Source organism: Aedes albopictus, chromosome 2, assembly GCF_035046485.1.
Source record: "Aedes albopictus strain Foshan chromosome 2, AalbF5, whole genome shotgun sequence".
Taxonomy (NCBI): domain Eukaryota; kingdom Metazoa; phylum Arthropoda; class Insecta; order Diptera; family Culicidae; genus Aedes; species Aedes albopictus.
This window is the reverse complement of record NC_085137.1, coordinates 206,776,605-206,795,356: the sequence shown is the minus strand read 5'-3', so window position 1 is coordinate 206,795,356 and position 18,752 is coordinate 206,776,605. Positions and strand designations below refer to the sequence as shown.

General features: G+C 39.6%; 1 protein-coding gene across 1 annotated transcript in view; it reads right to left on the bottom strand.

Moving 5' to 3' along the window:
- Window positions 1–15,997, bottom strand: part of LOC109404231 (serine/threonine-protein kinase 24) — a 261,291-nt gene extending 245,294 nt beyond the window's left edge. Inside the window, exon 1 of the mRNA XM_029869084.2 lies at window positions 14,993–15,997. Within this exon, the coding sequence (XP_029724944.1) occupies window positions 14,993–15,007 (15 nt within the window). The 5' untranslated portion in view covers window positions 15,008–15,997. The remainder of the gene's footprint in view (window positions 1–14,992) is intronic.
- Window positions 15,998–18,752: the final 2,755 nt, after the last annotated feature.

The window sequence follows — 18,752 nt, the reverse complement described above, 5'->3', positions numbered from 1 at the left end:
TGACAACGAACGAGTTGAGAATCCTTCATCTTCTAGTCTAAATAGAGTTTTTAAGATACAGACTTACGTTGCTTAATCACCGAGAAGTTCAATCGTTCGTACAGTTTGTAAGTCCGTTTTTGAAAAATACTAGGCTATATTTGTTGATCAACGACGGGACCGATAGACAAATAACACGGTCCGACAGTTTTCTTTTGCCCAGCTCTAAATTTAACCTTTTCTGATTGATCCCGACTAGAAACTCATATAATATATTAGTTTCTAGTCGGGATCAATCAGAAAAGGTTAATATTATTTAAAGTTTTAACCCTCCCCCTTCCGAGAGAGCCATTCTGCTATCTGCATTTTAGAGGCTCTCTTTGTTCACTTTCTCTTTCAATTATTGCAATGTAATGGTGCACTTTTCAACTACTTTTTCAGTACAAATCACAAGACGATTGTTTTGACCATCGTTCTGTGCAAGGAGATAATCATAATTCAAATAAACAGCTGAGAAATTAACGAAAGAGAGGGAAACCCAAGAGAGCCTCTCTTCTGTAGATTGGACCTTTAGATATGTTTGGCTTGAACTATCAAAGGCTCAAAGGCATCTTGGGAATAGCTATTAAAACAAAATTCATATCGCATCAACATTTCTCCCAGTCACACAAGAGAAAGCATTCTCTTGCTGTTCTCTTGCATTTCAGTCCGCTTTGGAGAGCAGCTCCGAAAAGGTGGAGGGGAAAATGTGCTTTTGTTTTAAAAATAAAAATATTCATTCTGTTTTGTCTACGCCTGGAGGAGTGCCTCTGCAACATTAGCTCGCTTTGTCCACGCTGACACCATTCCTTCTCGATGGCGCGTTTTGGTTATTACGACAACTGTTCTTTTAAATTTGTCCCACTGCTTGGTGGAGCAGTTGCTTTTTTGTTGTCGCTTGCACCATGCATCAATCAACCAACAACTGCTCGTATATGTAGCAAAGTGGCACGCGCCGTCTCCATCGCCGGCCGTTCGAAAACGTCAGTATATGCAGATATTTCATTTGCACCTGTATACATCAAAGCTTGCTGCATAGGGCACGCGGCATTGGTGTTGCATCTGCTGTTGCTCCCAAAATCTTTCTCATACCGAGACTGGCGGTGGGGAGCTATCTACTGGAAAAAAGGAATGCGACGTGTTTTACGAGTTTCGATTTAATTTAATTTTAGACTTCCAATCACATTGACCGGGGTGTTTTTGTCGGTCATCTGGTCAAATGTTTACAGGCGTCGTTTGTTGATCATTCAGAAAACTAGGTCACAGACTATTTAGGCGCAAAAAGGCAAGCAGAGCAAAGCAAAGTTGACACCTTTTTAGGAACTTAGTATTGCACTATGAATATATGAGAGATGGGAGGCAGGAATTCCACATTCCCGGATTCCCGGATAAACGTATACGATTCATCAAGGTGACGAGTGATGTGCATAGTTCGAGTATCAGGGATACTCTCGAGTCCCTTCGAATCTCGCAGAGGGTTACGGTAAGGTGATGGTCTTTCATGTTTGCTGTTCAATATCACCTTAGAAGATGTAATAGGGAGAGCGGGGATAAACACGAGTGGAACGATTATCACGAAGTCCGTTCAGCTGCTTGGTTTCGCTGATGATATTTATATTATGCCTCGTAAATTTGAGACGATGGCGGAAACGTACACCCGACTACAGAGTGAAGCCAGGCGAATCGAATTTGTCATAGATGTTTCGAAGACAAAGTAAATTATGGTAAAAGGCTCCAGAGAGAAATCACCGCCCCTGCCACTCCGAATTTCTATCGACGGTGATGAAATCGAGGCGGTTGAAGAATTCGTGTACTTGGGCTCACTGGTGACCGCCGACAACGACACAAGCAGAGAAATTTGGAAACGCATTGTGGCAGAAAATCGAACTTACTTTGGACACCGCAGAAATCTACGATCGAACAAAGTTCGCCATCACACGAAGTTAACTATCTACAAAACGCTGATTAGACCGGTAGTCCTCTGGGCGGGCACGAAACATCGACTCTACGTGCAGAGGACCAACGCGCCCTTGGAGTTTTCGAACGGAAGGTGTAGCGTATCATCTACAGCGAGTGCAGATGGAAGACGGGACTTGGAGAAGGCGAATGAACCACGAGCTGCATCAGCTGCTGAGAGAACCAACCATCGTCCACACCGCGAAAATCGGGAGGCAACGGTGGACGGATCACGTCATCAGGATGTCGGATAGCAACCCGACTAAAATGGTTCTCGAGAGCCATCCGACCGGTAAAACAAGACGTGGTGCACAGCGAGTTAGGTGGGTCGATCAAGTGGAGGACGATTTGCGGACCCTTCGCAGAGTGCGGAACTGGAGATGCACAGCCATGGACCGAGTGGAATGGCGACGAGTCCTACGTACAGCAGAGGATACTCAGGCCTTAGTCTTACTTGTAAGATAAGTAAGAGGCAGGATTTTCAGGCGATATCTTGATATCTCCCTTTTTCGATTGTTCTAGATTTTCTGTTTATATGCCGATTTTCACAGATTACTAGGCCTAGTTTTCTAGGTGCAAAATACTCTGGGAAGATGAAGTTTGACTTTTTAGACTTCGGACGTAAAGAAGTTCAGCTTGGATCGACTAAAATGTTTGTTTTTCGTATTGGATAGATTTACCGCGTTACTTCTCAAGGAATAACGGGAACGACTTAATGGTATGGAGAGCATTCTGTCCAGATAGATCAATTCCGATGGCATTTCCGCTATCTGGAATGGACGGACAACATCGTCAAACAAATCAAACGTTTCAGCTAGATAATACAATAATTTAAACTAGTCGAGCACCCATGGCTTGGTTCCGTGAAAATCATATTCAGGTTATAGAATGGCCAACTTGTTCTCCAGACTAGAACTTAATCGAGAATATCTACATATTTGATTTTGAAAGCAGTGTTTGCAGATTAAAAGTAGTGTGGAAGCATTCCTTGGAATTCTTTATTACACCAACGAACCTAACCTCAATATGACTGACAAATCTCAGGTCATTTTGACAGATGTAACATGAGCATGAAAAGGACGGCAACAAGGTCGATAAAGTAGAATATGTTATCCGTCTTTTGCGTGCATGTGTGTGGTCTGTCAAAATGACCTGTGAATTGTCAAACATTTTCATGGCTAGCTTTGTTGGTGTAATGAAGAATGAAATCCAAACATCTACCTATGAAACGTGGATTTAAAGTGTGGTAGATTAGATAACTAGTAGTAGGCCGGAAGATGCCGGACGGCAGAGTGGAAAGAACTGTTAATGATTACCCCAACTAACATTTTCAGCGCTATAAGCTTCAGTCATTTGCTTTCTGTTGTGTAACCATCGAATAAAAGCAGTCAACGCTGAATAAAAGGGAAGCTAGTCAAACATAAATCATAAGCTAATACACGACTGCAAAACAAACACCATACAGCTACCAAACTCGGTTTTCAGAAATCCACTGCTTGTCACTGGGGCTGCCTTTACTCCACTCTATTCCAACTCCGGGAGATTTCCCGGAAGATGTGAAAAATTGTACAAATCGAATAGGAGTCCCCACTAACAAAACAGCTGCTACTATACAGTACAATTCGTCATATGTACTGACAAATCCCCAAACCAGCAGCGCTTTAAAGGCCGTTATGCTAGAAGCTAGAAGCTGTAATAAAGATACTGTTGGTTTACCAACACGGCTTGTCGGATGTAAACATTATTGTCAAAACAAACTTTAAGCGGGATATATAGCTACTACACAAATTCTTTACAGCTATCCATCTCTGTGCTGTGAAATTATTTGGGTTGCTTTTAAATATTGCACTTTAATTCAATGCCACCCACCACAAATGGCTGACGAGGATGGGATCCAAGTCATGAAGAGAATCGGAACTAGAAAAAAAAAACAAGATTTGAGATATCCTGGACGATTTGATGGATTGATGAGCACGGATCACAATTAATTCTACCATTCCTCCGTGGGTGAGATCTCCAAGGCGGCCAAGGAAGATAAGTCCGGTGCTGTTTTACAACGAGAATTGAAATGTAATTCACGATGTGATATGCAGGACAGCCTTACAAACCCCCGGGATGGACGAAGACTCCTGGTGTTGTCAGCATCTTAGTTGCTACGATTTTTGCACTGCGAAAGCTTAAAAGGATCAATACGTTTCCATACGCTATGAACCGGCGATAGGTAAATATGAATAAAATTAAAATTCCAACTTAATGGACAACCCTCTGTTCCTAGAAAGGAACGCATATAACAAAATCCTTAACGAGTAACAGGCTAGGCAACGTGTTAGCTCGGAGAAGATAAGAAGTACCAAAGATCAACATGTTGGTCCGGAGAAGGCATGACCAAAGTTCTTGACGGACAACGCGATGAGGCGTTGGTCCGGCCGGAGAAGGCAAAGAAATATCAAAGTCCTTAACCAGGAAATCGCTGGCGACGTATTGGCCCGGAGAAGGCAGAAAGCATCAAAGTCCTTAACGGGCAACACGCTAGTAACGTGTTGGCCCGAAAAAGGCAGATAATAGTATTTACAGTTTTCAAGACTTTAAAAACAGACAACCTTTGAAAGATGAGGATTTGGATGATTGATTCTGAGATTGCAGAACAGTGCAGTTTAAGTTTGAAGGAGTCTTAATACAAACTACTACAGCGTGAATGAAATTTACATTCACCGCGTGGAGAGTTGCCTTCACAGCTCGCTCATGACTTTGGTATACGTTTGCGACCCCAATGTTATTCGGCAAACTTTCAGATAAAACTACAAGGTTAAATTCATCCATACATTGTTTTTCGATAGCATGCTTCTGAACTGAGATAATAGCAAATGAATGTAAATTTTTGCAAATGAATGGTCGCAACCTTGCTTTTATTGGAAATTTATTTTGACTGTGTTATTTTTTTTTTTTTTTTTTCAAATGGGTGAATATCAAAACCTTCATTGACTGGCAGGCAGTTCAAACGAGTACGCTCGTAAATTAAATTCATCCAATAAGTTAATCAATGTTGACAGAGAAGCATCTGAGCTACTTAAGGAAATAGTAGGCAAATGACAAAATTGAACAAACAGAAGCTAGATTGGTTAACATTTTCAAGCAATTTAAGGGTAATAATAACCTTAAAAAAATGTAGGGTTCACGTCATGCTTGTCAGCCAAAAATGCTGTAATAAACGATTTTTGTTTCAGTTATGTACGAAGCACCTTAATTTTAATTTTGAAAGCAATTGAGAGTTGAAATATTAAAACCATTTTTGACAGCTAGATTTAATTATCAGGTTGCTTTTGAAGACTGCAGAAAAAATGTTAATAAGTTTGTCCCACTTCTGCTAAACTCACAACACAACGCAGAAATATTTCCTTGGTAGAAGAAATGATTTCTTCGTATTCTAAGAACAAAAAAAAATCGACGTATTCGTCAACAAAAAAAGATCATGATTTCACGTTACTATGGGTAATTCTCGCTGAGACCGGCCCACTATTTACACCTTGTCTTCGAAAATGTTTAAGGTGCCGATTTTCTGAAAGCCCTCGCTAAAAAAGTGAGAAAAATGCATTTGGTTACTAAAATTGATGGACCCCCCGTTAGGTAGAGCCACAACAATTTTTGCGGACCCCTCGATTTTGGTCAAATGGTGGCTCACTTAAACCGTTCTAACTCGAAAATTTCTCCAAAAACCACCTCAAAACGAATTGTCGAAGAGAGGAAAGATAGAGCTACTATTTACAATAATAAAAAATTGGGTCGGCCATATTGATTTTGCCCGCCATCTTGGGTTTTTATACCAAAACATTTTTTTCACCATGAGGGCAACCACCGATTTTCAAAATTTTTGCATCAATAGGACGCAATCAGTGAAGTACTAGATTGAAAGTAGTGAGCTGGATTTTTGTATGGTGAGATGATCAGTTATCCATTTCTGCAATGAAATGATGCAAACAGCGTGAGTTATATGGTTTCTTGCCTAATTTAATACTGTTTGAGCAAAAGTTTGGATAACTGTGTTGTTGAAGTTGCAAGAAATAAATAATACAACAACACAGTCACCCAAACTTTTGCTCAAACAGCATCAAATTAGTCAAGAAATCATATAGCCCACGCTGTTTGTACCATTTCATTACAGAAATGGAGAACTGATCATCTCACCATACAAAAATCCAGCTCACTACTTTCAATCTAGTACTTCACTGATTGCTTCCTATTGAAAGCTGAGGCATTTATACATAACATATCAAAAATTAGAGATGTCTTTTTCTTCTTTTAAAAGTTATCTTCCGTTTTGTCAATCATGCCACTTTTGCGCACTGGGCCCGTTTACATGAATTCAGCGTTATTTCGCAGTGTTTACGAACACGAATTTAAATTCTGAGTCCACTAATGGAAAGCTGAAGGTTTAAGCTTTTCAAAACACTATAAAAGTTATGAAAGCAATGCCCGCACCATTGAAAAACAGTCAAAAACGGAAACGAACCTCCGATTTGGCCAAATTTTGCGGCACGCGCCTTCGTGTATCCATGCAGGCGTAAACTCTGATGCTGTTGCATGTCGTTGCCGGTGCGCAAGGAAATGTATGGAGAAAACGTGGCTTAATTTTTAAAACTGCAGATATCTTTTAATAGGAAAAAAAGACATCTCTAATTTTTTGATGTGTTATGTATAAATGCCTCAGCTTTCAATTGATGCAAAAATTTTGAAAATCGGTGGTTGCCCTCATGGTGAAAAAAATGTTTCGGTATAAAAATCCAAGATGGCGGCCAAAATCAATATGGCCGAACCAACTTTTTATTATTGTAAATAGTCGCTCTATCTTTCCTCTTTTCAGCAACAATTCGTTTTGAGGTGGTTTTTGGAGAAACTTTCGAGTTATAACGGTTTAAATGAGCCACCATTTGACCAAAATCGAGGGGCCTGCAAAAATTGTTGTGGCTCTAACTAACGGGGGGTCCATCAATTAGAGTAACCAAATGCATTTTTCTTACTTTTTAAGCGAGGGCTTTCAGAAAATCGGCACTTTATACATTTTTGAAGACAAGGTGTAAATAGTGGGCCGGTCTCAGCGAGATTTGCCCTATGCATCTTTCCAAATTAATGTCCCGCGTTCGAGCTCTGATCATCTGGTCACTTTAAGCTAACGGCATCCTGTCGATCGAGATGCAGGAGTTTCCGTTCAATGTTTGCGAAGAAATCCACGTATGGAAAAATACATACTTGAAAACAAAGCCTTTTTTTTATTTCCAACAAAAGGAGATGTGGTAGATAACTAGTAGTAGGCCGGGAGATGCCGGACGGCAGAGTGAAAAGAGCTATTAATGAATACAGTATGCGGCAGGAAAAAATGCGAAAGTGTTTTTCAACTTCAAACCTCATTTTCGTCCATTTGACATTAACCAAACTATGTTTCAACGTTCCATGATCTATAATAGGCTAGTTTTCTGAAAGTTAATTAAAAAATTTCCCATTTTGGTCACTAACCTTTACAGGGCGGCGCCTGAAGATGAAGACAACCAGAATTTTCAAACCGCAGAAAATCACACAGGTCGCTGAATTTCGCATCTGATAAAACAAAATTTTTGATTTTCTCTACAATATCATCAAATATATGTACTTATTCCATCTGGTATGTGAAACTACATGGCTCTGGATCAGTGTGGTCAGGTTGTTCATCGAATTTGAGCCAATTTTGTTACTGTTATAGTCATTTTGTTTAATGACCAATGGGCGCGCAGTTTATTGATATCCGCTTATTAGGCCTACATTATCACATGTTAAACATCAAATATGTTCATTTTTATTTTTCAGTGCTAGAATATAGACATTGACTGATACACTGTCATGAAAAAATTTTTTTTTTTTTTTTTTTTTTTTTTTTTTTTTTTTTTTTTTTTTTTTTTTTTTTTTTTTTTTTTGAAAGGTTCCTAGCGGCACGCCGACGGACGTAGAAACCTCTCCCATCACTGTGCGCACAAGCGTCTCGCGTTTGCGCGGACAACGACAGTTCACTAGGCCTTTGGATAGGATAGAGAACGTAATCCTTCAGAAGCAGTTCACCAGCCGTGCACGGAACATGTCGTCCAGTAAGACACTGTTGCGTACTGACTCCGAAGGTTACGGTAGAAGGTGTGAAAGTTTCGGTTTTGTCATATCGTCGATTTTGTATTTCTTTTGTTTTTGTCATGTCAAGGTTTAATGAATGTTATTGTTCAAATTAATGTTGTGCCCTATAATTCAGTAATCTTTGGTGTACCTATGATCTGTTAGATAGTCGATGTGTTTGTTCGTCCACATCCCTAGCACTATCAGCATCGGTCCAAATAGGTCCATATTAAAGAAAACCTTTCATACACTCAGTCGAAAAATGTAAAAATATCTTATTTTTCCATAAATAGTCTACGTTAGTCAAAGTCGAAGTAGTCAGTTTTTGTCGATTTCGTCTTGATCACACGTTAGCTTCGAATCTATCAGCAAGCACTGTTAAATGCTGCACTTCCCACTATTAGTTTCTTAGTTATTTTAAATTGATATTGAAAATTATAGAGAAAATTGAATCACGAAAGCACATCAAATGTTGAGAACTATGTATTAGCAAATTGAATACGCGAGATACTACTAATTATTTCATATTTGAATTAAATTTATATTTGTATAGTGTATTTGTTAAAATTAACCGAATAGTGGGAAGCCCAGGAAACAGTTCAAAGTCTGCTGACTCAAAAAAGATTCCGAGACTCGTCACAAAACACAAAAAAAAATGCATTATGATTCACAACGACTCTCGAAACCTTCCAGACTCAATCGACCGGAACTGTTTTCTGGGTATAGAAACTACTAGGCCCCAGCAGGTCCCTCCTGTTTATCGAGCATTTCTGATAAATCAGCCATACTCCATCTGTAGCAGCCGGTTCGCAATGAACCGTTGGAGGCGCATTAAAGTGTTAAAGGTGATATTTTCATTACAAGAATTACAATTAACATCCTTCACTTTAATACCGTCAAACCCTGTGATCTTGGCCAGGGTGATACACTGTCATGAAAAAAATACACATATATATCCTATATTTAGCGTGTAATAGTGCCTTGAACTTTTCGCATTTTTTCCTGCCGCACCCTGTACGGTTGCCACCCACCCCATAAAGTATGCCAGATAGGCTGTTTAAGTATATTAAGAACAAATGGTTTATACATGGGTTTGTGTAACTAAAAATAACTAGTATTAATTCTTGCTTGGACCTATTGTTATGAAAAAAAGAGGTTAAATGTATATAGCGTTTCAGTGTATTTAAATTGTTGAGAGGTTGGTAGTAATGCCGAGAAAGGAGTGTTCATGGTTTTGGTCTCAGAGTCAGTTGAAACAATCGCCGTGCTGCCAGAACGAATAAAATCAACAGTCAAATGGTCAAGCTAGGTTTCCACCGATCTCGTCGCGATGACTGTTTTGTTTATCACTGAATCAAAATTCAACCATCGCGCAACAATAACGACAATGTCGCAACCTGCATTTGTTGCGACATAAGTTTGTCCCAACTTGAACAGAATAGGATAAAGATCGTACACCACGAGTCTTGCTACGAGTTTGGATACTTTTAATCCTTGCCGTGCGACTTTAGAGCTATTACTTCGAGTCGGTAAACACTGCAACGCTGTTGAAGATTTTCCATCAAACAGTTTCGATTTTTGGTTGGTAATAATCCATTATTCACAAGTTGAAAAGTACGCAAAAAAATTAGCTTTTGTTTTGTCTCCAACAAAAATTGTTCGAGATGATGCCATTATCTGTTCAGTTGGGATAAAGAGTAATCGCTGCGACTTCTTTGTTATTTTTTGTGCCTCTTAGGCTTTTTCAGTTGACAAGTCTGTGTATGCCACTGTTTACAACTGCCGAACAAAGGCGCAAACGCTGAACTGTCATTTTCAAAGGAGAACTGTCAAAGTCCCCCAAAATCAGCTGATTTTAAACGTCTTCTGATTAGGCCTATTTATTATCTTCTCTGCTTTTTAAACATCTAAGGGCCGATTTCTTCACCTCGGCTTAACCGGTAAGCCCAGGCTTACCCATATAGTTAAACTTGGTTTAACGCTCAAGCCAGAGTGAAGAAATCGACCCTAGAGGCACCGCTATAGTTACGCGTGAGAGTGAGATTGCGCGTGTGCGAAGCTACAAAGAAAAAGATCAACAACAGCAAATCCACGAAAATTCTTTGGATGCGCACTCCCACTCTCACTTTGACGCGGTACTATGACAGCGCAGTAAAGCGATGACACGTAAAAAATTGAAGTTCATCATTCGTTTGAAACAGCAACTTTCAACAGTACAGCTTCCGCTCGATAACTGGGCTTTGACGACAGTTCAGTTAGCGGGCGTCGCTCGATAACTGGACTGAGCTCCCGGAGCCGGAGGCTATTGTTATATTTTGTTTTGTTTACTGATTTGCAAAATGTGAGGCTAAAATTCGTTTATTTTTGACGGACAACTGCTTTTTACCTGGACTTTAGTCCAGGGCGCTCGGCCCAGTTAAAAAGCAGTCCAGTTAAACAGCAGTCAGTTATCGAGCGGATGCTGTATTCTGTATTCTTTGAGATGAAAATTGCATACAATCGTGAAGCTATAACTCTTCAACTTTCACAACAGGCGTATGTGGCTAGGGTCGTGCAAAATTTCGGATCTTGGCTTAAGGTGAAGGTTGCTAGAGATCATAACAAAAAGCCTGTTTCTCACTCAAATCACCCTCTCAACCACCCACTCAAACAAAACAAACTACACGGCGCACAGTGCATTCTAACTTGGTCAAAGAAACAAACAAAAATTTGCAAACTAAACCATACTAAGTTAGCAATCACATCTTTAAGCACGCCTTCGATTGTTTTTGCACACATTCGAGTGTTTCAGCTTACCGGCAAAACTTATTCTCAAAAAATATTTCAAAACTTAATTTAATTTCATGCTTTGTCCAGTATTGCCCATATTTATCCCATTGTGCGTCGTTTTATTTACGTTTTTTGACAACTCTCACCTCTCTGCTCTCCGCTCTGCAAGCCGCTGATTGGATTTGCTGGTGCTGACTGTGCAGGTGCCCTAATAAACCAACACCATACACGAACCGTAATATAGACGGTTCAACTATATCGCATGTTGTTCGAACTGTATCCCAAATGGGTGATTAAGTACATCTTATGGTTATCGTTTATGCGGGTGATAATGAAAACCGAAAATCGGTGACCAGATATGTATTCAATGTATTCAATGATTCCGAATACGTCGCCTTGAGTGCACCCGCTGCAGTGGCGCTTTGATTGGCCGGAGTTATTGAAGATATAACCATTAAAGATCCGATGACACCAGTAACCTTTTTTTTTTGAGGACAATAGAGACTGAATCGGTGGTCGGTGGTCAAGAACAATTAGCTGGTCTTTTCACCAAGTCCTTGGATGACTTCACGAGATGCGAAGGAAACTAGGACTTAACGATTGAGCAACCCGGAAGTCAGAAGCAATCGGTCAACCAATCAGATAATCAGCAATCCTGCTTCTTTGACCTTTACCTTTTGTTGTCATTTTCAAACCAACTGTTCAATAAACCATACGTTATTAAATCTAGTTCTGTGTTTATACTATAGTACCTATAAACTATAGTTTCTCATATTTTTCCAAGCATTTTTTTTTTCGATTCTGCTTATTTCTAGTGGTACATTGAAAAAACTTTTGTTTTTGAGATTTCTCAAGGAGTTCCTTCTGAAGTTCCTTCAAAAGTTCACTCACATGTTTCGTCCTGTATTCCTCGAGTAGTTTTTTTTGGAATTTTTTCAAGAGTACCATCGAAAACTACTCCAAAAAGTTCTTCTCACATTTCTTTCTGAGTTTCTTCTAAGTTTTGTTGGATGAACAGTGAGCGCCCCTTCCCGGGTAGAGGCTAATGGCAAACAAAGGACAAAATAATAACTGATTTCGCCATCATATCTTGTTTTGCCATTCTTCTGTTATTATGAAAAACTTAAAATAGCTAATCAATAGCAAAATATACAATCATAGCAAATCTTGTCATTGATATGTTATTCATGAATAATGCTAAATAACACATCAATAACAAAAATTACTTTTTTTGCTAGGTTTCTAGCTGCACTCTGAATAGAGTTGAAACCTCTACACTAGACCCGAAGATAGGAAAGAGTACGTAATCTTTCAGAAGCAGTTTGCCAGCCGTACGCGGAAAATGATATCCATTAATACACTGTTGCAGACTGACTCAAAAAGTTACGGTAGAAGATTGGAAAGTTTTCAATTGGTCAGTCAGTCAGGATTTGCCTATGTAGTGTTATGGTCACACGGTTTGTGTTTGTCGTCTTGTTCGATTTTGTAGTATGGTTCAATATGGTTTTCTTCTCGTTAAGTCAATTGTCGTGTCCTGTGTCAAATTGTTTTCTTGATTTCGCTAATCGTTTTCTACTTCTCTGTGTTCATCTCTTGTGTCCTTAAATTGTCATCGGTCCAAAACCCACAAGAACATGCAACTGAACTTCTGATATTTTTCTGTTGGTGTCAAAATACCATCTAAGAGAAATTCAAAAATACGTCAAGTTGGTCAGTTGGTTGCAATAAAATTTTTAAATAATAACAATTGCTTGTCAACTATTATGTATTCGTCCCCCTACAAATACTATGAAAAATGTTCAAATTCGTTCAATTGTCCTATCGGTCCTACCTAGATAAACCATGTCATTTTCTCAAGCGTAGCCTAGAAATGTCAACCTAGTCATACGCAAGTTACGTTGTTCAGTTAATAAAAAGCAGTCAGTTTTTGTCCAAAATGTCACGTCGAATGCATTGACGTCAACAATGCGTTTAAATGTTCGCACGTTAGCTTTGAATCTATCAGCACAATTAAGTGCTGCAAATCTCCTTCCCACTATTGATTCTTCGGTCGATTTTAATTGCTTTATTTAAAGAAAATATGACCAACTAACATCGTAAAAATTCTAAAAAGCGACTATGACGTTAATAATTTACTAATCAAAATCAACCGATAAACGTGGAAAAGAGAGCCCAAACAACATTTTGAAGTCAGCTGGCTGTAAAAGGTTCCAAAACCTATCACAAATCCTATAATACTTTTATTAGGATTTTCAACGATCATTAAAACCTTCTCAAATCCAACCGACTTTGAACTATTGCTTGGGAATAGACTCTACTGAGCCCCGGCGGTTCCTCCGTGTTTATCGAGCATGTCTGATGCATATGATCAGCCATACTCCATCTGCAGCAGCCGGTTCGTGATGAACCGTTGGAGGCGCATTAAAGTGTTAAAAAGGTGATATGTTTCACTAAAGAACACTACATTACAATAATCAAAATGAAACTCCTTCACTTTAATACCGTCAACCCCTGCGAACTTGGCCAGGGAAATAACACATCAATAACAAAAATTACTATCATGATAAAACTTGCAATTTAGCACCTTTTATAATGAATTGTATAAAATATCAAAACAATAACATAATTTACATTCCTAGCTAAATTTACCATTATTTTGATATTGTGAGAAATTATTTATAAACATTAGGCAGCATAACATATTTTACTCTTAATATACCATTAACTATTAGGTATATTGTATATTTCAGAAACAAATTTTGAAAACGACGTATAATCAATGCTACATCATTGATTATACGTCGTTTTCAAAATTTGTTACTGATTTCAAGCATAAAGGTGGCTACGTTCATCAGAGTGAATTTGATTTTTAAGTTCGTTTCGTTTTGAGTTTTTAATTTCCACAAAATAAAACTGTTTTTACATTGATTGAATTTTATTGAAGAAAAAAAAAGAAATGGCTCATTTTACCTTTCTTCTGCTACTTTGAAATAATAACTGAATCTACCATTATTTTAAAATTGAATTTGAACAACTAAACCTACCATTATTTTGATCGCCACATAAACAGCTAAATTTGTTCTTATTCTGTTATCAATAACTCAAGAATGTCATATTTTGTTATTCGCCGATAACAGTTATTTTGGATCTTATTGTGTTATCAATATCTCAATAATAACTTATTTTGTTCGTCAATTTAATCCGCATGCTTTACCATTACTTTGTTATTACAATGGCAAAATAAGTTATTTTTATGTTTTTCTGCTACCAAAATTTTGTTATTATTTTTGTTATTTTAACTCTTATTTCAAACAAACAAATAACACATTTTGCCATTCAAACATTCTGTTTTAATGGTAAAATTTGCCATTCTTTTGCCATTAAGCTCTACCCGGGTTATAAACTGGCAACACTGCCACGGTGAGCATTGCAGAAGTATATGTTATTTGTTTTTATGTTATACTTTTTAGTCAATAAGTAAACCTTCCGAGAGAAACACCAAATATACGATAGTCCTAAGTAACATCGCGCGTAGTCTTTTCTTTTGCGAAAGTGTAAACTTTCTTTATTTCGGAGGTCGGCCAACAAGTTTCCTAAACTAATCTTTTAGGATTATTTAAAGTTATACCTAGAAATCCTATGAGGTTTCTTTCGAAATTCCTCCAGCACTACTATTGATTTGATTGATTGATTTATCTTTATTATATAGACTTCCAGCCCTTGGAGGACTAGCACTACTATTAGACTTTCCCTAGGGATTCATTCAGAAATTCCTCTAGGTTATCTAATACAATTCTGAATGGTAATCTTTTGGTAATCAATGAGAAGTTTTAGTTTGAACACCTGAGTTTCTGACCCCATGGAATCCCCTTGTTCTTTCAGGGATTTCCTTCAGGAGTTTTGCTTCTTGTAATAACCCAGTTTTATCTCATTAAATTACTTCTGAAGTTTCTACAGGGATTCATACAGTGTTGCCCATAATTCCAAGTGTTACCCCAAATATTATCATGGAATGCCTAGAATGCAACTTGCAGTCAGTAAGTAATAGTCCTTCACAGTAAGCACAGCATAAGCCAGTCTATTCGTTTGCTTGAACTTTTTAGAGGTCATTCACACTTACCTCGTTGAACGCCATCCTTGCGCCTTTTATCCGGTCCGGGGATGATGACCAACGAAACAGATTCCGCTAATACTATTCAATCACTCTCCAATTCCGGGATTCCTTCTGCTCGATCCGTCTGAATAGTTTCACACTTGTCACTTGGTAGTAATTCCCACTCAACTTCTCTCTTTCTCTCGCCCCCACTAGCGAAGCACAAAGGTCATCGAGTGTGTTTGTAAATATGCAATTCAATCCGCTTTTCCTCCTACGTCACTTTTGTTTCGACTTCTGTAGTACACGACCAAACAACAGAGGCCTTCCCTGCTTGGGTGATTGGCGATATCGGGATCACTCGCTTTTGCAACGTCGCCTACCTTCGTATGATTTTGCCCACACACAATCGCTCTCACGGGTTCTTCCGGCTACCGCTGGAGGACGGCCAGAGGAGTCCAGTAACAGGAGGACCCCGAAATCCAATTAGGTTCTCGTTTCAATTACGTAACGCCAGCGCTCACAGGTGACCTGGTTCACACTCCGGCATCGGAATTCGGTCGTCAGCCAGCATCACCATTCCCCGAGCGTCAGAAATTTTCCTCACACTTGACCAATTTTTCCGTAAACACTTTACCATCAGGGAAGGGAAAAAATCTGACACGAGAAAAATGCAAAATAAAGATGGAGACTAGCCGTGTAGATTCGGAGAACTGCCGTCAACTTTTGCTATGTTTTCCAGCTTGCTGCGAATCGGAGGGTCCAGCTGAACACGACACTAACAACGACGGAACGCAAACACTTTGGCCCCGGGGAAAAAACTCGCCACGGACAGAACTCTCACGGGATGCAGTGCTCGAACTTTTCGGAAAACGCACTAATTTCAATCCCACCGTAACCAGCCGAATCACACAAAAATATTGTACAACACACAGTCGCCTCGGTTTCTTCACCCTTCACCAAACAACACAAACACCGCGAGAAATCAGACCATTTAGCTGTCAATTCTAAATAGAAAAAAATTTCAACACACCGTCGAGAGCAACAGCAGCCAGCCGCAGAAAAAAAAACTTGTTTTTCTTGTGCACCACCGTCGTCAGCCGCGAGTCGAGAACGCACTTTTGACAGATTCGCTCAGGCAAAAACAGTGAAAAACGCATGCCTTTTCTTTCGCACCCACGACGTAGCAGCTCACAGAACCAGCAGAGCGAAAAAGATGGCTTGACAGTTGACAGCTTGACAGGAATTTGGATTGGTCAATGACAACATTAAACTGATCTAGTGAAGATAAAACGTCAAATTCAAATTTATAGCAATTTATAGCAAACATCACAGCGGAGACTCCAACCAAAGATTCTCTGCACCATAATACAGTCGACTCTCCATGTATCGATATTGGGTTTTTAAATTAAGAAAAATGTTTTGGTTTTCCGATTTCATAGGCCCGAACGCAATGCCGACCGAAACGGAACGGGAACGGAATGCGGTTGTCAAATTTATTTTTGACTGCATGAAAACAGATCGGATTGCACGCAATGATAAAAACGCGGTAAAAACAGCGGTGTACTAAAAGTACTAAACCGCGTTTTTTTTTTGAAAATTTTCAAAATCTGCGGTTGCGGAATGCGGTAGCCGATGAGTTTTGTTTTTGTTTACATTTTGCTTGGATGGAATTTTGATTCTGAGGTATGCGAATTTCGGGTGAAAGCTCATCGTTCCGAGAAAGTTATCGGAATCGAAAGCAGAAAATACCGGAAAAAAGTTGATAAATTTTGAAGCATGCTAGTGAGTGGCTAGAGCAAAATTACTATTCCATGAGGGCACATCTGGTAGGCAATTCCAGAAAATACTAAAGACAGCTGAGAAAGATCAAGAGAAATCCTAGAGGCGAGCTGGAGAATCCGGTGGTAGTCAAATCAGAAGTGCTGCTGTTACTTTGAGACATATGACAAAATCACGAAGAAAGTTTGCTAAAGAGTTAGTTATCTTGAAGAGATCCAGATTCTGAGAGGTATTAGAAAGCTGATTCACACAAAGCTGATTATTATAGCAACAAACTGATTTAGTAGCTAATGTTTGGATGGTAATTATGAGGGGAACGCTGGGAATTATAGGAAACTGGAGATTTCGAGGGCAGCCACAATCGCGGAAGCTAGTTCGAGACAAACTCTCATAGCTCCCACCAGTGGTGGGCCACCACTGAAGCTCCTCCAGAAATGTTTGCAGGAGTTTCTTGAGGTATTACCAAATATTCCTTTAGTAGTTGACATAGAAATCCCACTAGTTTCGAGTTCCACAAAAACTCCTCCAGGAGTTTCCGAGAATTCCTCCAGGAGTTCCTCGGGACGTCCTCCAGAACTTCCTCGGGAATTCTCCCGGAGTTTCTCAAAAAGTTCCACATGAATTCCTCCAGGAGTTCCTTAGTTCCTTGAAAATTTCTACAGCAGTTCCTCGAGAATTTCTCTAGGAGTTCCTCGGAAATTCCTCCAGGAGTTCCTCGAGAATTCCTCCTCCAGGAGTTCCTCGGGAACTCATCTAGCAGTACATCGGGAATTTCTCCAAAAGTTCTTGGCGAATTCTTCCAGGAGTTCTTCGGAAATTCCTCCAGAAGTTCGTCGAGAATTTCTCCTCCAGCAGTACCTCAGAAATTTCTCCTCCAGCAGTACCTCGGAAATTTCTCCAAAAGTTCCTTGGAAATTTCTACAGTTCTTTCTTGGTAATTCCTCCAGGAATTCGGGATTTCCTCTAAAACTGCCTCGTGAATTCTTCAGGAGTTCCTCAAAGAGTTCCACGTGAATTCCTTCATGAGATCCTTGAGAATTCCTCGGGTATTCCTCCAGCAGTACTTCGGGAATTTCTCCAAAAGTTCCTCGAGAATTCCTCCTCCAGGAGTTCATGAGAAATTCCTCAAGAAGTTTCTCGGAAATTCCTCCAGGAGTTCCTCGGAAATTCCTCCAGGAGTTCCTCGGAAGTTCAAGGAGCTTCTCGAGAATTCCTCCAGGAAACTCATCCAGCAGTACTGCGGGAATTTCTCCAAAAGCTCCAGTAGCTCCACGGGAGTTCTACCAGGAGTTCCTCAGGAATTTCTGATCCCTGTCATTTTTCCAGGAGTTATCTGTTAATGCATCCAGCAGTTCCCAGGATATTTCTCCAGGAGTTTATTGGGAATTCCTTCAAAATGTGCATGGGAATTCCTTCAGAAATCCCAAAGATCCTCAAGGAGATCCTCGGAAATTTCTCCAAGAGGTACTCGGAAATTTGTCTAGAAGTTCCATGGAAATTCCTCCAGGAGTTTCTCAGCAATTCCTCAAAGAGTTCCTCGGGAATTTCTCTAAGAATTTCCTAAAGAATTCTTCCTGAATTTCCTTGGGAAATTTTCCGGGAGTTGATCAAGACTTCCTCCAAAAGTTCTTGGAATTGCTCAAGGAAGTCCTCAGAAATTCCTCCGGTAGTATTTTGAGAATTCTAGGAGTATTATTTGAGAATTCCTTGAATAGATCCTCGGAAATTCCTCCAGGAGTTCCTTGGGAATTCCTTCAGAAGTTCCATGGGAATTCCTTCAGGAGTTCCTTGCGAATTCCTCCAGGAGTTTCTTGAGAATTCTTCCTGGAGATCCCAGAAAATTGCTCCAGGAGCTCAACTAAAATTTCTGGAGGAATTCCCGGAGGAATTTCAGACGAACACCTGGAGCAATTCCCGAGAAAATTACTCCTCGATATCCAGGAATCCGGGAGTTTCTCCGGGGAATCCTTCAGGAATTCCTCCGAAGATTCGGATTCTTCCAGAA